The following is a 21,734-nucleotide window of genomic DNA, read 5'->3' on the forward strand; positions in this document are numbered from 1 at the left end:
GTAAAATGCTAGAAAAATCTTCTTAAGTGAGTTTTCTCCCCATTTATGACCTTTCTTGGCACCGTTGTTAAGGGGATCACTGCAGTTGTTAAATTAGTAAACTGGTTGTTAAGCGAATCTGGATTCCCCCATTGACTTTGCTTGTCAGAAGGTCGCAAAACGGGACTGCACGACCCCATGGTCATAAATTTGAACCCGTTGCCAAGCATATGAATGTAAATCACGTGATCGGATGCTACGAGAGGGTCGTAAGTGCGAAAAATGTGCTAAGTCCCTTTTTCCAGGGCGGTTGTAACTTTGAACGGTCGCTAAATGAACCGTCGAAAATTGAGGACCACCTGCACGCTCCTGTTGTTAACGCTGCAGAGATGTCCATAACCGGGAGCCGTGACTTTGGGGAACGAGATGCAATTGTTTGGAAAGACCCCACGTTACAATTTTGAGGAAAAGTTTTATTATTAAGCATCGATCCGAGATACGTGCAGTCCTTGACTTACGACGGTGCGTTTAGTGACTGTTCAACGTTACAGCGGCACTGAAAAAAGTGATGTCGAGGACTCCCTGTAGTTTTTTTTATCAATAAATATATTTTACGTTTATAATTATAGCAAGATAGTCCGGCCCATCGCAGGTAAATCGCAGAACAGCCTGCAGAGCACGCAGAATTTTTTAAAAAGGCGGGAAAAAAGGGAACCTCCCCCTTCTCGCCCAGCAACCAATCCCAACGTAGATTCCCTCATGCAGGAGCCCGCCCTCTCCCATCAATCAACTATAACTGTGTCTTCTGGCCTATTATATTCTTTATTGTTCCGGCTATTAAATTAAATATCTTAATAGTTTTTCACACTTACGACCGTTGCGGCCACGTGATCAGAATTCAGACCCTTGGCAACCGACTCGTATTTATGACGGTCGCAGCGTCCCAAGGTCGCGCGATCCCCTTTGGCCACCTTCTGACCAGCCAAGTCAATGTGGGAGCCAGACTCACTTGACGACCCTGTTAACCGCACTGCTTCGCTTAACGACGGTGGCAAGAAAGGTCGCCCGATGGGGCAAAATTCACGTAACAACTTGATTCGCTCAGGAACAGAAATTTCAGGCCCCCTAGAGCTCAGTTCTGTATCGGTTGTCCTTGACTTACGACCACAATGGAGTCCCAAATTTAAACTTGAAATTCAAATTTAAACTCTCTCCTGGCAGAAGGAAAGCCAGAAGGCGGATGAATACCTGCGTGAAATTAAGGAGCAGAAGTTGCTTCCCGAGGCGGTCGAGCAGTGCATTAAAGCAGCCAGTTACGAACACTCCCCGCCCATCCAGAAGGCTCTGCTCCAGGTAAGGTGGACAGGTAAATCCCTGCTCAGGTGGGAAAACAGAGGGAGGGTTGGGAGAGACCAGTGGTTAGAAACTTGAGAAGTTGAAGATGGGTGGACTTCAGCTCCCAGAATTCCCCAGCCTGCATGCTTTAAAACACATGGACTTCAACTCCCAGAATCCTCCAGCCTGCATGCTTTAAGATATGTAGACTTCAGCTTCCAGAATTCCCCAGCCAGCAAGCTTTAAGATGGGTGGACTTCAGCTCCCAGAATTCCCCAGCCTGCATGCTTTAAGATATGTGGACTTCAACTCCCAGAATCCTCCAGCCAGCAAGCTTTAAGATGGGTGGACTTCAAGATGGGTGGACTTCAGCTCCCAGAATTCCCTAGCCAGCAAGCTTTAAGATGGGTGGACTTCAGCTCCCAGAATCCTCCAGCCAGCAAGCTTTAAGATGGGTGGACTTCAGCTTCCTTAATTCCCCAGCCTGCATGCTTTAAGATATGTGGACTTCAACTCCCAGAATCCTCCAGCCAGCAAGCTTTAAAATATGTAGACTTCAGCTTCCAGAATTCCCCAGCCAGCAAGCTTTAAGATGGGTGGACTTCAGCTCCCAGAATTCCCCAGCCTGCATGCTTTAACATATGTGGACTTCAACTCCCAGAATTCCCTTTGCAAGCTTTCTAACTGCACTGGTCAATGTAAGGTCTAGAAGCTTGAACTTTTAAGAGGAAAAATAATTCCTTCCTTTACTCCTCCTTTCTCTACCTGTAGGCAGCCTCGTTTGGAAAATGCTTCATCGACAAATTTGCTCCGGAGAACTTTGTCGAAACCTGCCGAGATCTGCGGGTGCTTAACGCCGTCCGAGATTACCAGATTGGGATGCCCCTCAGTTTCGATCAGTATCCTTTCCTGATGGCGGAACCAAAATGGGCCACGGGAAACTGGAGTTTGGTCAGCTCCTAACTCAGGGGTCTTCAAACGTGGCCTTTGATGACTTGTGGACTTCAACTCCCAGAATTCCTCAGCTAGGCACACTAGCTAAGGAATTCTGGGAGTTGAAGTCCACTCCTCTTAAAGTCTATATCAGGGGTCTTCAAACGTGGCCTTTGATGACTTGTGGACTTCAACTCCCAGAATTCCTCAGCTAGGCACACTAGCTAAGGAATTCTGGGAGTTGAAGTCCACTCCTCTTAAAGTCTATATCAGGGGTCTTCAAACGTGGCCCTTTGATGACTTGTGGACTTCAACTCCCAGAATTCCTCAGCTAGGCACACTAGCTAAGGAATTCTGGGAGTTGAAGTCCACTCCTCTTAAAGTCTATATCAGGGGTCTTCAAACGTGGCCCTTTGATGACTTGTGGACTTCAACTCCCAGAATTCCTCAGCTAGGCACACTAGCTAAGGAATTCTGGGAGTTGAAGTCCACTCCTCTTAAAGTCTATATCAGGGGTCTTCAAACTTGGCCCTTTTATGACTCGTGGACTTCAACTCCCAGAATTCCTCAGCTAGGCACACTAGCTAAGGAATTCTGGGAGTTGAAGTCCACTCCTCTTAAAGTCTATATCAGGGGTCTTCAACCTTGGCCCTTTTATGACTCGTGGACTTCAACTCCCAGAATTCCTCAGCTAGGCACACTAGCTAAGGAATTCTGGGAGTTGAAGTCCACTCCTCTTAAAGTCTATATCAGGGGTCTTCAACCTTGGCCCTTTGATGACTCGTGGACTTCAACTCCCAGAATGCCTCAGCCAGGCACGCTGACTGAGGAATTCTGGAAGTTGAAGTCCACTCCTCTTAAAGTCTGTATCAGGGGTCTTCAAACATGGCCCTTTTATGACTCGTGGACTTCAACTCCCAGAATTCCTCAGCCAGGCATGCTGGGAGTTGAAGTCCACAAGTCATAAAAGAGCCAAGTTTGAAGACCCCTGTCCTAACTCAACCAGTCGATTTTGTTCCCATTCTTAGCGAAAAAGTTTCTGCTGTTTAATAAAAAATATAGGTAGTCCTCAGCTTACGACCACGACTGAGGCCGAAATTTCCATTGCTAAGCAGGGCAGATGTTAAGCGAGTTTTGCCCCATTTTACAACCTTTTCGCTCATGGTTGTAAAGCAAATCACTGCACTTCTTCAATGAAATATGCAGCCATTAAGAGAATCTCACTTTCCCCATTGACTTGGCTCATCAGAAGTCCACCAAAGACCTGACCTCGGGATACTGCAATCGTCGTAAAGACGAGTCAGTTGCCAAACGGCTGAATTTTGATCATGCGACCAAGGGTGAGTGAGTGAGTGGTCGTAAGTGTGAAAAACGGTCATTAGTCACCTTTTTCCCCCATTGCCATTGTAACTTCAAACAGTCACTAAACAAATGCGGGCAAGTCGAGGGCAGCCTGTGGCAGGAGAAGCATCCTCAGGGCGCGTAGACTAAACCCACCACTAGAGGGCAACCGAGAGATGCAAACGTTCTCTCTTGCCCCATGCTGCCCTCTAGTGGCTCTATAGAGTTCTGCAGCTCAGAAGTGGTACCCGGCTGCAGATCTAACTTGCGGATGCTGCTTAGACGTCACCGCTGCCATCCCATCCATCATCCCCTGGAGTGACATCTGTTTTCCAGGCCTCAACCTGGCTTGTAGCCCTTTCCTCTGACTAACCTGAGGGTGGGGGGGTCTCACCAGCTTTATCTCTGGGAATCTTTTCATCTCCCCTCCTTCAAGATAGGGGGACCAACCAGTCCCAGAAAGTTCTTCCTCCTTAATAGATGATTTACAGGTACAAGCAGCTGACCAAGGAGGTTTTGCTGGATCGGTAACGTATCTCTCCTATAAATGTTACTATTACTATTACTATTATTATTATTACTATTAATAATAATAATAATAATAATAATAATAATAATAATAATAAACTTTTATTCATTAAACATGAAACAGTCAACTGAACACTCAAATTGACTGGCACTAATGGTTGACATGGGTTGCTGCCAGCATCCTATTACTATTATTATTATTATTATTATTATTATTATTATTATTATTATTATTATTATTATTATCATTATCATCATCATCATCATTATTATTGTTATCAAACATGAAACTCAGTCAACTGAACATTCAAATTGACTGGCACTAACGGTCGACACGGGTTGCTGCCAGCATCCTAGGTATCAACCAGGTATCTCCTTAAAATGTAAGATGTTCCGAGTAGCGCAGTTTTTTTGTAGCTTTGCTGGATTATTGTTGTTGTTGTTGTGTTCAATCTGGTTGGTTCTTCAAGACATCCTGGATAGTTTTTGGGCCAGAGTGACTGGCCCAAAGTCTCTCAGCTGGCTTTCATTCCTAAATCGGGACTAGAAGTCACCGTCTCCTGGTGATTGGCCCAGAGTCACCCAGCCGGCTTTCCTACCTAAGCAGGACTAGAACTCACTATCTCTGGGTGATTGGCCCAGAGTTACCCAGTGCTTTCATGCCTAAGGCGGGACTAGAACTCACCGTCTCCTGGTGATTGGCCCAAAGTCACCCAGCCAGCTTTCGTGCCAAAGGCGGGACTAGAACTCACTGTCTCCTGGTGATTGGCCCAGAGTTATCCAGTGCTTTCCTGCCTAAGGTGGGACTAGAACTCACCGTCTCCTGGTGGTTGGCCCAAAGTCACCCAGCCGCCTTTCATGCCTAAAGTGGGACTAGAATTCAGAGTCTCCCGGTTCCTAGCCTGGTGCTTCAATCACTACACCAAACTGGCTCTCTGTAGCCAAAGATAGACTATCCCTAAAGCTGGAGGCTTTCCCTAAACCCTTTTGCCTGCTCCTTGAGAATTCGGGCTACATCCCATGGCTGGTAGCCTAAAGGTATGACCCCTTCCTTTGGCCGTTGTATCTTAGGGTGGTTTTAAGAAGACTTTATCCGGTGGCCATCAAGATTTGCGAGTATCTCCGTCTTTCCGAATTCCAAGGAATAAGCCGGATTTTGGCCCACTGGGCCTGTTACAAGGTACGATCCGGAAAACCGTCGTTCAGTCTTGGAACAAGCCTGCCTAGCGCCCAGGTCGCAAATCACGTGATCCCCGGGCACTGCGACGGCCGTTAACTTGGGGGTGGGGGGCGCAGTTCATAAATCCTTTCATTCAGCAGCGTCGTAATTTCAACAAACGGTCGTTAAGCAAGGACGGCTTGAAATTGCTTCTTGACGCCCACCCCTTCGCTCCACGCCCTTTCTCAGGTTCAGCAGAGAGACAAGTCGGATGAAGAATTGGCCCAAGTCATCAACCAGAAGCTCGGGGATGCGGTGGGCATTTCGTACTCCGACATCGCTACACAAGCGTACGAGAGCAACCGGCCGGAGCTGGCTATTAAGGTTTGAGGGAAAGGGGTCCTGATCCATCCGGGGGGTGGGGGGGTTGGCAGGGAAGGAGGGTCCAAGAGGCAGGAGGCTAAAACATACAAGGAACGGTTGCTGGAATTGGGTATGTCTAGTTCAATGAAGAGAAGGATGAGGGGGGGACATAATAGCAGCGTTCCAGTATCTCAGGGGCTGCCCCAAAGAAGAGGCAGTCAAGCTGTTCTCCAAAGCATGAGAAGGCGGGACAAGAAGCAACGGATGGAAACTCATCAAGGAGAGAAGCAACCTAGAACTAAGGAGAAATTTCCTGACAGTGAGGACAATTAACCAGTGGAACAACCTGCCTCCAGAAGCGGTGAATGCTCCAACACTGGAAGTTTTTAAGAAGAGACTGGACAGCCATTTGCCTGAAATGGTACAGGGTTTCCTGCCTGAGCAGGGGGTTGGACTAGATGACCTCCAAGGTCCCTTCCAACTTTATTATTGTTGTTGTTGTTATTTCTCTCAAGAGGGTTTGTTGTCACTGTGTGTTGGGGGGAGAGAGCACGGGGGGAGGCTCAGCTAATCTGAATGTACACATGTTGTACTTTGACAATAAAGGTTTATTATTATTATTATTATTATTAAGAAGAAAGATAATTGTCGCCTTGCAGGGGAGAAGGGCGGCATCAAAATTTAGCAAATGAATAAAATTTAATAAATAAATGGAATTTTAAAAAATTAAATTGGTCCCCTCTTCTGGGCTACTGGGGTTTGCGAGCTTCTTAGTTGCAAAAATGTTTATTGGAAATGGGGCAGGTCAGAGGAGTGAGTTCTGTCCTGGCATTTTTCCCTGGCATGCTAGCTTTCTAGATTAGAATTAGAATTAGAATTAGAATTATTAGAATTAGAATTAGAATTAGAATTAGAATTAGAATTAGAATTAGAATTAGAATTAGAATTAATTAGAATTAGAATTAGAATTAGAATTAGAATTGATCTGGAAGGGACCTTGGAGGTCATCTAGTCCAACCCCTTGCTTAGACAGGAGACCCTATAGCATTCCAGGCAAATGGCTGTCCAGTCTCTTCTTAAAAACCCTCCAGTGATGGAGCACCCACAACTTCTGGAGGCAGGTTGTTCCACTGGTTAGTTGTTCTAACTGTCAGGAAGTTTCTCCTTAGTTCTAGGTTGCTTCTCTCCTTGATGAGTTTCCATCTGTTGCTTCTCGTCCTGCCTTCAGGCGCTTTGGGGGATAGGTTGACCGCCCCCCTCTTCTTTGGGGCAGCCCCTGAGATCCTGGAACACTGCTATAAAGCCACCCGTAGCCCTGATACAGAAGAACAGAACAACAGAGTTGGAAGGGACCTCGGAGGTCATCTAGTCCAACCCCCTGCTCAGGCAGGAGACCCTATACCATTCCAGGCAAATGGTTGTCCAGTCTCCTCTTAAAAACCCTCCAGTGATGGAGCACCCACAACTTCTGGTGGCAAGCTGTTCCACTGGTTAATTGGGCTCCCGGTCAGGAAATTCCTCCTTAGTTCCAGCTTGCTTCTCTCCTTGATGAGTTTCCATCCGTTGCTTCTTGTCCTGCCTTCAGGGGCTTTGGGGGATAGGTTGACCCCCCCCCCTCTTCTTTATGATGAAAGCGCCTCTTATCTCCCTGCCTGGAAAAATACGAAATGGCTTCAGCATATATGCTCTTGCTGCAGACTGATTGGGTCAACCACACACTAGTTGTTATGCTGGATCAGCGTTTTTCAACCTTGGCAACTTGAAGACGTGTGAACTTCTAACTCCCAGAATCCCCTGACGGAAACCTTGTGGGTTGTTTTTTTTTCACAGCTGCTGGAATACGAACCCCGGCCGGGAAAGCAGGTCCCTCTTTTACTGACGATGAACAGAAGCCAGCTGGCACTGAGCAGAGCCATCGAGAGTGGGGACAGTGACCTGGGTAAATAGGGGCGGGGTGGGGGTGGGGGTGTCCATTACGTTTCATGTCCTCCAGCAGAGCTGGGAGGCTTACGGGGTGAGGGGGCGGGGGGGGGATGCTGCAGCCTCAATCAGGACTCCCCACTGTTTCGTCTTTTTTGTAAAAAGTTAACCTAGCATTGACCTGATATTTGTGTGTTTCAAACTTGGCAACTTTAAGAGGCATGGACTTCAACTCCCAGAATTCCCCAGCCTGCATGCTTTAAGATGGGAGAGGGAGAGGGAGAGAATGGGTGGTGATAGATATTGAGATAGATATTAAGATAGAAAGAGATCAGATAGATGATAGATAGATAGATAGATAGATAGATAGATAGATAGATAGATAGATAGATAGATAGATAGATAGATAGATGATAGATGGATAGATAATAGATAGATGATAGAGATAGATAGATAATAGATACTGATAGATAATAGATGATAGATACATAGATAATAGGTAGATAGATGATATAGATAAATGATAGATGATAGAGATACATAATAGATGATAGAGATGAAAAAGATGATAGATGGATAGATAGATAGATGATAAACAGACAGGCAGACAATGATAGAGATAGATAGATAGATAGATAGATAGATAGATAGATAGATAGATAGATAGATAGATAGATAGATAGATGATAGATAGATAGATGATAGATAGATAGATGATAGATAGATAGATAGATAGATAGATAGATAGATAGATAGATAGATAGATAGATAGATAGATAGATAGATAGATAGACAGACAGAGATCATAGATAGATAGACAGACAAGACAGAGATGATAGAGATAGATAGATAGATAGATAGATAGATAGATAGATAGATAGATAGATAGATGATAGATAGATGATAGATAGATAGATAGATAGATAGATAGATAGATAGATAGATAGACAGACAGACAGAGATCATAGATAGACAGACAAGACAGAGATGATAGAGATAGATAGATAGATAGATAGATAGATAGATAGATAGATAGATAGATAGATAGATAGATAGATGATAGATAGATGATAGATAGATAGATAGATAGATGATAGATAGATAGATAGATGATAGATAGATAGATAGATGATAGATAGATGATAGATAGATAGATAGATAGATAGATAGATAGATAGATAGATAGATAGATAGATAGATAGACAGAGATCATAGATAGATAGACAGACAAGACAGAGATGATAGAGATAGATAGATAGATAGATAGATGATAGATAGATAGATAGATAGATAGATAGATAGATAGATAGATGATAGATAGATGATAGATAGATAGATAGATAGATAGATAGATAGATAGATAGATAGACAGATGATAGATAGATAGATGATAGATAGATAGATAGATAGATAGATAGATAGATGATAGATAGATAGATAGATGATAGATAGATAGACAGATGATAGATAGATAGATGATAGATAGATAGATAGATAGATAGATAGATGATAGATAGATAGATAGATGATAGATAGATAGATGATAGATAGATAGATAGATAGATGATAGATAGATAGATAGATGATAGATAGATAGATAGATGATAGATAGATGATAGATAGATAGATAGATAGATAGATAGATAGATAGATAGATAGATAGATAGATAGATAGATAGACAGAGATCATAGATAGATAGACAGACAAGACAGAGATGATAGAGATAGATAGATAGATAGATAGATGATAGATAGATAGATAGATAGATAGATAGATAGATAGATAGATGATAGATAGATGATAGATAGATAGATAGATAGATAGATAGATAGATAGATAGACAGATGATAGATAGATAGATGATAGATAGATAGATAGATAGATAGATAGATGATAGATAGATAGATAGATGATAGATAGATAGATGATAGATAGATAGATAGATAGATGATAGATAGATAGATAGATAGATAGATAGATAGATAGATAGATAGATGATAGATAGATAGATAGATGATAGATAGATAGATGATAGATAGATAGATAGATAGATGATAGATAGATAGATAGATAGATAGATAGATAGATAGATAGATGATAGATAGATAGATAGATGATAGATAGATAGATGATAGATAGATAGATAGATAGATGATAGATAGATAGATAGATAGATAGATAGATAGATAGATAGATGATAGATAGATAGATAGATAGATAGATAGATAGATAGATAGATAGATAGATAGATAGATAGAAAATCACAATAAAATTACAGTACAACTATAGAATGTCCAGCCATTTTAGCAATCTCTCTCTCTGAAGCCATGGCAGATTATGCTGAGATGCTAAGGCAAGTCTAGGAAGAAAAAAAAGGGGAATTTCCCTCCCCCCCCAGCATCCCCTAGATGTATCTTGCCAGGAGAAGGCAAGAGCAAATTAATCCGCGGTCTGGGCTGAGAACTGCAGCCCCCATCCTCCCCAGCCGAGAGGATGGAGCAGGCCGGCAAACGTTCTCTCCTCTTTATTTTTCTTCTTGCTCAGTTTACACCGTCATCTCCCGCCTGAAGGACGAACTCGGCCGGGGCGACTTCTTCATGGCTTTGCAGAATCAGCCGGTCGCCTTGAGCCTCTACCGTCAGGTGAGGCTTTGGACCAACCACACGGTCTGCTGCTAACGCTGGCCTGGCTGCCCAGAAGCCGGTTGAGATTCCAGAAACAGACTGGATCTTTAATCTGCGCATCTGGGAATATATGAATCTCCAGATTTGGGCTGGATGGTTCTGGGTGATTCTGAAGCTCATATCCAGCCCAAAATTCAAGCTGGACCCTCCTTGGTCACATGATGCTAATTCAGGCACCTGACTCATATTTATGACGGTCGCAGTGTCCCAGAGTCACGTGTGGCCCTTTTGCGACCTTCCAACCAGCAAAAACAATGGGGAAGCCAGATTCACTTAACAACCGTGTTACTAACTTAACAACTGTAGTGATTCACAACAACCAGGGCAAAGAAAGGTCATAAAATGGAGCAAGGCTCAGTGAACAAAATGTCTTACTTAGTAACAGAAAATTGGGGCTCCGTTACGGTCGTGAATCAAGGACTACCTGTAACCTGTTTGTTAAGTGGATCTGGTTTTCCCCGTTGTCAGAAGGTCGCAGAAGGGGATCACGTGATCCCCGGGACGTTGCAACCGTCACAAATAAGCGTCACTTGCCAAGCATGCAAATTTTGATCATGTGAGCATGGGGATGCTGCCACCGTCGTTAAATGTGAAAAATGGTCATAAGTCACTTTTTTCTGTGCTGTTGTAATTTCGAACAGTCACTAAACGAACTGCTGTAAGTTGAGGGCTGCCTGTAAAATTCAGATCGATGAGAGGGCCTTCGTTGTATTTTCCCTTTTGTTTTCAGAGCTCCACCAAGGGTGGGGAACCTTGGCTCTTTTATGACTCGTGGACTTCAACTCCCAGAATTCCTGAGCCAGCATGGGGAACTGTGGCCCCCTTATGACTCGTGGACTTCAACTCCCAGAATTCCTGAGCCAGCATGGGGAACGGTGGCCCCCTTATGACTCATGGACTTCAACTCCCAGAATTCCTGAGCCAGCATGGGGAACTGTGGCCCCCTTATGACTCATGGACTTCAACTCCCAGAATTCCTGAGCCAGCATGGGGAACTATGGCCCCCTTATGACCTGTGGATTTCAACTCCCAGAATTCCTCAGCCAGCATGGGGAACTGTGGCCCCCTTATGACTCGTGGACTTCAACTCCCAGAATTCCTCAGCCAGCATGGGGGTACTATGGCCCCTTCATGGCTTGTGGACTTCAACTCCCAGAATTCCTGAGCCAGCATGGGGAACTGTGGCCCCCTTATGACTCGTGGACTTCAACTCCCAGAATTCCTGAGCCAGCATGGGGAACTGTGGCCCCCTTATGACTCGTGGACTTCAACTCCCAGAATTCCTGAGCCAGCATGGGGAACTGTGGCCCCCTTATGACTCGTGGACTTCAACTCCCAGAATTCCTGAGCCAGCATGGGGGAACTATGGCCCCTTCATGGCTTGTGGACTTCAACTCCCAGAATTCCTGAGCCAGCATGGGGGAACTATGGCCCCCTTATGACCTGTGGACTTCAACTCCCAGAGTTCCTGAGCCAGCATAGGGAACTATGATCCCTTTGTGGCCTGTGGACTTCAACTCCAACGGCTGGCTCAGGAATTCTGGGAGTTGAAGTCCACAAGTCATGAAAGAGCCAAGGTTCCCCACCTCTGCTCTAGGCTTTTAATAGACCAACTTGGCCCATTTTGGTCCCTTGAATAAGGAAATAAAATAAATCTGAGGTAAAAGCCGCCAAATAACTTCTCGTAACCCTCCTAGACTTACTCCACGGTGAGAGGGGAAGCATATACGTTGAATAAAGAAACACAGTAAACAGATTAAAATGTTCCTAAATAGAAATAAAAGAATAGGAAGATGAATCGATTTATACCCAACCTTTTTCCATGGGTGACTCTTGTCCCTCCTCAGTTCTGCAAACACAAAGAGCCAAGCACACTCAAAGATCTTTACAACCAAGACGACAATCACCAGGAGCTGGGCAACTTCCACGTCCGTAGTAGCTACGTCAGCGAGAAGGTGGGTGCCGTTGCAATGGGGAGGGATCATTGCAGATTATTTTCCATTCTTTGCTTCTTGTCCTGCCTTCAGGTGCTTTGCAGGATAGGTTGACCCCCCCCCCTTCCCTCGTTATTGCTCTAATTCAGGGGTCTTGAAACTTGGCCACTTTAAGACTTGTGGACTTCAACTCCCAGAATTCCTCAGCCAGAGGAATTCTGGGAGTTGAAGTCCACAAGTCTTAAAAGTGGCCAAGTTTCAAGACCCCTGTGTCTTGATTTTTTTTTATTTAAGTGCTTTCAGCTGCAGGCAGTTCTTGCAAGCTGGATTAAGCCTGCAGGACCTGTTTTCTTCCGCAGTGGATCGAGGGCCGTGTGGCCAGTCTGCAGAACGCGGCCGAGGAGTACTACAAAGCCAAGAATGAGTTTGCAGCCAAGGTGAGGGCACAGGGCGCCATTGGCCAAGGAGATTTGGATCTGGAGTACAGCACAAAGTGGGACCCGACTTTCCGCCGTGAAGCAAGTTAACTGAATCGTGGCCAATATTTTATTTATGTATTTATTTGTCTTCCGTCTTTATTATTCGTAACTCAAGCTGCTGAACATACCCAACACGCCTCCCTCCTCCCATTTTCCTTGCAACAACAACCCTGTGAGGTGGGTTGGGCTGAAAGAGAGGGACTGACCTGAAGTCACCCAGTTGGCTTTCATGCCAAAGGCAGGACTAGAACTCACTGTCTCCCAGTGATTGGCTCAAAGTCACCCAGTTGGATTTCCTGTCTAGGGTGGGACTAGAACTCACTGTCTCCCAGTGGTTTGCCCAAAGTCACCCAGTTGGATTTCCTGTCTAGGGTGGGACTAGAACTCACTGTCTCCCAGTGGTTTGCCCAAAGTCACCCAGTTGGGTTTCATGCCAAAGGCGGGATTAGAACTCACCATCTCCCAATAATTGGCTCAAAGCCACCCAGTTGGCTTTCATGCCAAAGGCGGGACTAGAACTCACCGTCTCCCAGTGATTGGCTCAAAGCCACCCAGTTGGCTTTCATGCCAAAGGCGGGACTAGAACTCACCGTCTCCCGGTGATTGGCTCAAAGTCACCCAGCCGATTTTCATGCCTAAGGCAAGACTAGAACTCCCCGTCTCTTGATTTCTAGCCTGGTGCCTTAACCAGTAGACCAAGCCAGCTTCTCTGGAAAAAAAAAACCTTTCCAAAATCTAAAATTTTAATTGTGTAAATGAGTGAAAGAAAATGTAAAAAAAAAACTGGAAAAGATTTCATGCTCTTCCTTTGCCATGGTTGTTAAGCGAGCAGCTGGAGTTGTTAAGTGAATCGCGAGGTCGTTCAGCGCATCCAGCTTTGCCAATGGACTTCTGCCTTTCCTTGGATGTTGCAGTGATTTCAATTATTTTAATAATTCTGAATTAGTTCAACAACCTTACATTGGGAATTTTAAAAAGAGGCCTGCTAAAAGATCCCCCTCGTGCTTTTGAGTCCCAGGGATGGTGGTGGGGGGGAGGTTGGAGATGGGGGGGGGGAAACGAGTGTCACGGATGGACTGCAAGTAGTCTACCATGCTGAAGCCCTCGGGCCCCATCCTTGACCATGTCTGAAATCAGAATGGGGCAACTGCCACAGCCAACTCGCAATTTCATCCTTTAAGATCATTAAAATATTATTTTCGTTTTTGTCATTTGCATTTCATTCTGTCTCTCCTTTGGCATTGTTTCTTTAATGGTTCTAATTCCACTATTTCTTCAATATTAGTGTAACTTTTGTCCCGCGGCAAGTTTTCCCATGGCGACTTGGCACTGACAGGTTGTCCGTGACGAGTTGGCCATTGAGAGTTGGGTGTGGCAAATTGGCCGTGGCAAGTTGGCCGTGGTAAGTTGGGCATGGCAACCTGGCTGTGGCAAGTTGGCTGTGATGAGTTGTCCGTGACAAGTTGTCCATGACATGTTGTCCATGGCAAATTGGCCGTGGCAAGTTGTTCATGACAAGTTGGCCACGGCAAGTTGGCCATAGCAAGTTGGCCATGACAGGTTGGTCGTGGCAAGTTGGCCATGATGGGTTGGCCATGACGAGTTGTCTATGGCAAATTGGCCATGGTGAGTTGTTCGTAACAACCTGGCCATGGCAAATTGGCCGTGGCGAGTTGACCACGAGGAGTTGGCTGTGGCAAATTGGCCGTGGCAAGTTGGCCATGACGGGTTGGCCATGACAAGTTGGCCGTGACGGGTTGGCCATGACAAGTTGGCTGTGGCAAGTTGGCTATGGCAAGTTGGCCGTGATGAGTTGTCCTAGAACATGCCTGAAAAGGGGTATCCTTTTTTCCTCTCCCACTCACCAGGCCACCGAGGACCAAATCAAGCTGTTACGTCAACAGCGTCGCTTTCAGGATGACTTTGACAAACCCTACGTGGACCTTTCCCTGCACGACACCGTCTACAACCTCATCCTGGATGGGAAGCACAAATTAGCCGAGCAACTCTACCGGGACTTCCGGATCCCCGATAAACGGTGAGGACAGTCCCCGGGACTGGGCTGTGGTCCGGAAAGGCCGGTGCAAAGGGCTTGACCCCCAGCCCACCCCAGCTGGTTTGAAAAAGGCAGCCCTTTTGCACGGGGAACTGCAATTGTGCTTCTCTTACAAACCTAGAGGAACAAACTGGGATGGGTTCATGCAGGTGACTCAAGATAGTATAGTTCAGGGGTAGGCAACCTTGGTTCTTTCGTGACTTGTGGACTTCAACTGCCAGAATTCCTGAGTCAGTATGGCTGGCTCAGGAATTCTGGGTATTGGAGTTCACAAGTCATAAAAGAGCCAAGGTTGCCTACCCTTGAACTATACCATTTCAGACAAGTGAAGGGACCTTGGAGGTCGTCTAGTCCAACCCCCTGCTCAGTTAGGAAACCCTATAAATTTCAGACAAACGGCGGTCCGATCTTTTATTGAAAACCTCCAGTGATGGAGCACCCACGACTTCTGGTGGCAAGCTGTTCCACTGGTTAATCGTCCTCACTGTTAGGAAGTTTCTCCTTAGTTCCAAGTTGCTTCTCTCCTTGATAAGTTTCCATCCGTTGCTTCTTGTCCTGCCTTCGGGTGCTTTGGAGAAGAGCTTGACTCCCTCTTCTTTGGGGCAGCCCCTGAGATACTGGAAGACTGCTATCATGTCCCCCCTGGTCCTTCTTTTAATTAGACCTACTCAATTCCTACAACCTTCGAGAGGCATCTTGGAATCCTAGTGGACAATCATTTAAGTATGAGTTCTTCATATCTTTCAGCCTCCATCCACCTAATCATCTTAGTTGCTCTTCTCTGCACTCTTTCCAGAGTCTCAACATCTTTTTTTTTACATTGTGGCGACCACAACGGGACGCTGTATTCCAAGTGTGGCCTTACCAAGGCATCGTAAAGTGATATTAACACTTACTTACTTACTTACTTACTTACTTACTTACTTACTTATTTATTTGACTTATATACCGCCCTATTCCCATAGGACTCAGGGCGGTTTACAGAGCAGTTAAAACCATACAATACAAAAGCTAAAATAAATTTAAAACAATTAATTAAATTTAAGCCCAAAAGTTAAAACTTTAAAACCCAATTAAAAACCCCTCAGTCTAGGCCAGACAGCTCAAAGAGCCAAGTTTTTAGGTCCCGGCGAAATGAACGGGGGTCGGGGGCAGTCCTAAGTTCCATAGGAAGTCGGTTCCAAAGGGCAGGCGCACCCACAGAGAAGGCCCTCTATCTGGGAGTCACCTGCCGGCAATCCTTCACTGGCGGTACCCTAAGAAGGCCCTCGCTGTGGGAGCGCACAGGACGATGGGGAGTTAATGTCGGCAGCAGGTGTTCCCTCAGATAATCCGGACCCAAGCCATTTAGGGCTTTATAGGTCATCACCAGCACCTTGAATCTCACCCGGAGGGCAACTGGAAGCCAATGCAGCTCGCGGAGAAGAGGTGTTACACGGGAGTATCGGGGGACTCCCATCACAACTCGCGCGGCCGCATTCTGCACCAGCTGAAGCCTCTGCGTGGTCCTCAAGGGCAGCCCCATGTAGAGAGCGTTGTGTCCCTCTGTTGACGCAGCCTAGCACTGTGTTGGCTTTTTTGGCAGCTGCAGCACACAGCTGGCTCCTATTTAAGGGATCGTCCATTAGGACTCTTAGATCCCTCTGGCAGTTAGCTTGACTTGGTGATCAGATGCCAGAATTTACTTAATGCTTTGAACGAGATGTGCCTTGTGGTCTGCTTGGGTAATGAGATTCCAGAAGATTTAAACCAGGGGTGTCCAACCTTGACAACGTTAAGACTTGTGGAGTTCAAAACCCAGAATTCCCCAGCCAGCAAATGCTGGCTGGGGAATTCTGGGTTTTGAACTCCACAAGTCTTAAGGTTGTCAAGGTTGGACACCCCTGGTTTAAAGTCTGTATGAAGATGGACTGGAACGAGATAACTCACACGTTCTAGTTTTGGCGTTCCTCAAAAAGGCGTGGGTGGAGAACCTCAAGTTTGGGGCTGGATGTTAGTCCTTGGTCTGTTTCTTTGCCGTCTTGACAGGTTCTGGTGGCTGAAGATCAGCGCCTTGGCGGAACAGGGGGCCTGGGAAGATCTAGAGAAGTTCTCCAAGTCCAAAAAGTCACCTATTGGCTACCTGGTGAGAAGATGATGGGGTGAAGGTGGCGGGTCTTTTTGTCTTACTCAACGCTCTTGAATTCTACCAACTTTCATGAATGGGTATCCCCCGTGAAAAGTAGACAGATCAAGGAAAAGACACCGCCAAGATCCCAGAAACGTGCCTGGATTTTTGTAGGGTGGATTCCCTACAAAAGGTAGGTGGATCTGAGATCCCAGCCTTCCAGAGTCGGCGGTGCCGTTGATGAGAACTCTGGGAATTGACCTCCGTCATTGGGAACGGTTCTTCCAAGGTCTATTGAGTGGCTCTTCTCCAAATTCTTCGAGGCCACTTTTGAAGGGCAAGGAAGTCAAGTTTCAATATTCTCCTTTTTTTGGGGTGCGTGTCCTGTTTCCCCAGAGCAGAATAACTCTTTCTCCTCTCTCGGCCCTTTCTCAAAACCAGGCCTCAGTTTATTGCTGCTTTCTTTTTATTTACTGGGGAGTTTTATTTAAGGTAGAGAAGAAATCAAAGAATGAGACAGGAAAAGAAAAGGAGGGAGGGAGGGAGGGAGGAAGGGAAGGAAAAGGGGGGGAGGGAAGGGAGGAAGGGGGAAAGGATGAATGGAAAGAGGGAGGAAGGGGGAAAGGATGAATAGAAGGAAAGGGAGGGAGGGAGGGAGGAAGGAAGGAAAGGAAGAAAGGATGAATGGAAAGAGGGAGGGGGAGGGAGGGAAGGAAGGAAAGGAAGGAAGGAAAAAGGGAGGAAGGGAGGAAAAGGGGGGAGGGAAGGGAGGAAGGGGAAAGGGAAGAAGGGGGAAAGGATGAATAGAAGGAAAGGGAGAGAGGGAGGGAGGAAGGAAGGAAGGGAAAGAGGGAGGGAGGGGGGAGGGAAGCAAGGAAGGAAGGAAGGGAAAGGATGAATGGAAAGAGGGAGGGGGAGGGAGGGAAGGAAGGAAGGAAAAGGGAGGAAGGAAAATGGGGGGAGGGAAGGGAGGAAGAGGAAAGGGAAGAAGGGAAAGGATGAATAGAAGGAAAGGGAGAGAGGGAGGGAGGAAGGAAGGAAGGGAAAGAGGGAGGGAGGGGGGAGGGAAGCAAGGAAGGAAGGAAGGGAAAGGATGAATGGAAAGAGGGAGGGGGAGTGAAGCAAGGAAGGAAAGGAAGGAAGGAAGGGAGAAAGGATGAATGGAAAGAGGGAGGGGGAGGGAGGGAAGGAAGGAAGGAAAAGGGAGGAAGGAAAACGGGGGGAGGGAAGGGAGGAAGGGGAAAGGGAAGAAGGGGAAAGGATGAATAGAAGGAAACGGAGGAAGAAGGGGACAAGATGGAAGAAAAGGAATGGAGGTGGAAGAAAGGGAAGGAGGGAAGGGAAGGGAGGGAAGAAGGAAGGAGGAGGAAAAGGAGGAAAACCAGAAAGAAAGATAAAGATGCAAGAAAAGAAAAAGTAATGGGGAAAACCCCAATGTCAGTGAAATATAACGATTTCTGTCCTTATTAACAAATAGCAAAAAAACACACCTTTCCCTCTTAAAATCCCTTCCCATTTTTCTTGGCGGAAGCTTCAACTGATCGGGAAACACCCCCTCAAGGCCAGAAAGCCCCCCCCCTAAAAAAAAAAAGCCTAAGAGTCGGCCTTTGCCTTATCTCTCGGGATTTGCCCGGCGGCACTTTTGCCCGCGATCACCGCGTGGTCCCCTTTCCTCCCTTTTTTTTACAGCCCTTTGCAGAGATCAGCACGAAGTACGGCAACCCCGGCGAGGCCAAGAAATACGTCGCCCGGGTGACCCCCGAACAGAAAGTCAAGGCTTTCCTCTTGGTGGGGTAGGTAGCAAGCGTGCCCCCCACCCCCACCCCCAAATCCCCAAATCTCAGCCCTACGACGTTCCCGAACGGCGGCATCCAAGATGCGAGGACCGGAGCTTTTCCCGCTCCCCTGACCGAACCTGTCAATCAGCGGGGTGCATTTTTTAGACAATTTCAGGGGGGGGAAATCCTACCTAGAGGAGACACGGGAGACCCCCGACAAAAAGCATCGCAAAATGTGGGGGGGTTGTCACCCCCCCAAAACGCGGTGTCCAGAGCCGGAGAATAGATTTGAATCAACACCCATCGCCACCACCCCGAAAAAAAGCAGATTTGGGTGGAAAATTAAGGCAGGGAGTAGTGGGGCGGTGGCGCTGGTTTTTCAAAGGGGTGGGCAGGCTGCTGTCCTGTGGGCGAGTCTGGGCAGGCAGCCATCTGTCAGGGCGGCTAGCATCGGGTTTCCTACCTTCAGCAGGAGCTGGATGAAACGAGTGTTTTCTCCAACGTGGCCCCTTTAAGACGGGTGGACTTCAACTCCCAGAATTCCCCCGGTCTTAAAGGGGCCACGTCAGAGAAAACACTGAACGAGGCGATCACAAGGGGTCCCAACCCCTTATTGGTGATTTCGAAGCCGAGCAGAATCCGAACCCAGAGGCCAAAATAATAACCTTTTTTTTAAAAAAAAAAAACAGGGTTTTGTATCCAAATACGTTCGTCCCGTTGGATCAGAGGTAGCTTTTTTAAAAAAAAGAAAAAAGAAAAGAAAAGAGCCATTTTGGAAGAAGGAAAGCTGAGTTCTTTTCCCAAGAAAACCCTGAGGGATTAGCTCGCTGGCTTATGAGACGCACCCTCATGAGGACTAGTCACCGAGCGTTCCCCATTGGGCAAAAATTACCTCGGGGGAGTGGTGGTGGTGGAAGTAATCTTGGGCTTTGGCCTTCTTTTAAATGTCCTTTTTTTAAATTTTAATCTTTTCCTTCCTTCCGTGGCCGTAGGGACTTCGGCCAGGCTGCCGAAGCGGCCGCCGAGCGCAAGAACGAAGGGGAAATGAACCTGATCCTGTCCAAGTGCAGTGACGCCAGCGTGGCGGCCAAACTGGAGCAAGCAAAGGCTCAACTGGGAAAGAAATGAGCTTTTCCTGCACCGCCCCCGGCTGCTTCTCCTGCCCCCCCCCGGGTGCCCCCCCCCAAAAAAGCCACGGGAATCCGTTGGACCTTTCCGCTCTCGGCCCTAGCCCGGAAGCAGCTTTGCAGCCTTTCTGGAGTTTGGGACTACGGTCTCCATCATCCCCAGCCAGCCCCCCTCCGATGCATCTGCAAGGAGCGAGTTGCGGAAGGAACTGAAATGGGAGACTGGGGTCCTGGTGGGCTGGGGGGGAAGATTTGAACACACACCCCCTTTTAAGATGGGGTGCCCTGAATGTTTTGAGTGCTGTTTTTTTTGCGGGGGGGGGCGGTGGATGAGAAAAGAACACCCCTTTCTCTTCTTCCTTCCTCTTTCCTTCCTCACTTCCTCCCTCCCTTCCTTTTCCTTCCTCCCTCTCTCCCTTCCTTCCTCTTTTCCTTCCTTCCTCCATTTCTTCTTTTCCTTCCTTCCTCCCTCCCTCCTTTTCCTTCCCTCTTTCCTTTTCTTTCTCAAACCCCCCCCCTTTTCACTGACTTTCTTTGGGTCTTCTGACTTGTGGCTTGCACCCCCGCATTCCTTCAATATGGGCCCACTTCCCAGAAAATCACCCCTTGGTGCTCCATCCATTTTTGGAAACCAAAGCAACCGCGTCTGGGAAATGGGTGGCCTTTCTTTTCTTTTTTTTTTTGCCCAGTTGGATATCCATCTGGCATCCTGAAGGGCAGACCAATAATTCAACTGGTGTGGTTTGGTTTGGGTTTTAAGGTTTCTTTTGTGTGAATTTGCCATCTCGGAGGAGTGCAGAGAAGGAGAAACGTTTTCCAAAAGACGCTCGTTTTCTTGGTGTTTATTCCTTGTTCTAGCATACCCTGCCCCAAACAATTTGGGTGTGTGTGTGTGTGTGTGTGTGTTTAAAATCCAATTGGAGGCATTTCAAGGCCATTTCTTGGCCCTCCTGCATCAAATAATTGAGCTGAAAGGTTGGAGAAATTCTCGGTTATCGTCCTCCCCCTGCCCCAAATTTTGGCCCTCCCAATGCTTTCGTTTTCCCAGAAAGGCGGATGGATATAAAAGGTTTCCTTTGAAATGAGCAGATTTTGTGTCGACTTTGTGGACAAGGCCGGGTGGTTTGATTGGCACGGGAGATGGGCGAGAGTGACTGGCATAAAGTCACCCAGCCGGCTTTCATGCCTAAGGCGGGACTAGAACTCACAGTCGCCTGGTAATCGGCCCAAAGTCACCCAGCTGGCTTTCATGCCTAAGGCGGGACTAGAACTCACAGTCGCCTGGTGATCGGCCCAAAGTCACCCAGCTGGCTTTCATGCCTAAGGCGGGACTAGAACTCACAGTCGCCTGGTGATCGGCCCAAGGTCACCCAGCTGGCTTTCATGCCTAAGGCGGGACTAGAACTCACAGTCGCCTGGTGATCGGCCCAAAGTCACCCAGCTGGCTTTCATGCCTAAGGCGGGACTAGAACTCACAGTCGCCTGGTGATCGGCCCAAAGTCACCCAGCTGGCTTTCATGCCTAAGGCGGGACTAGAACTCACAGTCGCCTGGTGATTGGCCCAAAGTCACCCAGCTGGCTTTCATGCCTAAGGCGGGACTAGAATTCACAGTCGCCTGGTGATCGGCCCAAGGTCACCCAGCTGGCTTTCATGCCTAAGGCGGGACTAGAATTCACAGTCGCCTGGTGATCAGCCCAGTCACTCAGCTGGCTTTCATGCCTAAGGCGGGACTAGAACTCACCGTCTCCTGCTGATTGGCCCAAGGTCACCCGGCTGGCTTTCATGCCTAAGGCGGGACTAGAACTCACAGTCACCTGGTGATCGGCCCAAAGTCACCCAGCTGGCTTTCATGCCTAAGAAAGAGCTAGAACTTTGCATCACTTTTTAGAGTTTGCCTTTAAGGTCAGATCAATGCTGATCTGTAAGATGTGACGGTACGCTAAAAGCAGCAGGTTCAGAAACAGCCTATCCTAAATGGCCAATTTTGGGGGACAAGGAAAAACAAAATG

At 47.0% G+C, this 21,734-nt stretch overlaps 1 protein-coding gene across 1 annotated transcript in view; it reads left to right on the plus strand.

Annotated features, from left to right (window-relative positions):
- The window catches only part of VPS16 (VPS16 core subunit of CORVET and HOPS complexes), a 34,667-nt gene extending 14,892 nt beyond the window's left edge, over positions 1-19,775 (plus strand). Inside the window, exons 12-24 of the mRNA XM_081332178.1 lie at positions 1,201-1,332; positions 2,086-2,213; positions 4,080-4,115; positions 5,188-5,296; positions 5,525-5,659; positions 7,469-7,577; positions 10,104-10,201; positions 12,091-12,198; positions 12,537-12,614; positions 14,525-14,694; positions 16,741-16,837; positions 18,509-18,612; positions 19,590-19,775. Coding sequence (XP_081188304.1) covers positions 1,201-1,332; positions 2,086-2,213; positions 4,080-4,115; positions 5,188-5,296; positions 5,525-5,659; positions 7,469-7,577; positions 10,104-10,201; positions 12,091-12,198; positions 12,537-12,614; positions 14,525-14,694; positions 16,741-16,837; positions 18,509-18,612; positions 19,590-19,725 — 1,440 coding nt within the window. The 3' untranslated portion in view covers positions 19,726-19,775. The remainder of the gene's footprint in view (positions 1-1,200; positions 1,333-2,085; positions 2,214-4,079; positions 4,116-5,187; positions 5,297-5,524; positions 5,660-7,468; positions 7,578-10,103; positions 10,202-12,090; positions 12,199-12,536; positions 12,615-14,524; positions 14,695-16,740; positions 16,838-18,508; positions 18,613-19,589) is intronic.
- Positions 19,776-21,734: the final 1,959 nt, after the last annotated feature.

The sequence above is a fragment of the Vipera berus genome (genome assembly GCF_964194415.1).
Source record: "Vipera berus genome assembly, chromosome: 7".
NCBI lineage: Eukaryota > Metazoa > Chordata > Lepidosauria > Squamata > Viperidae > Vipera > Vipera berus.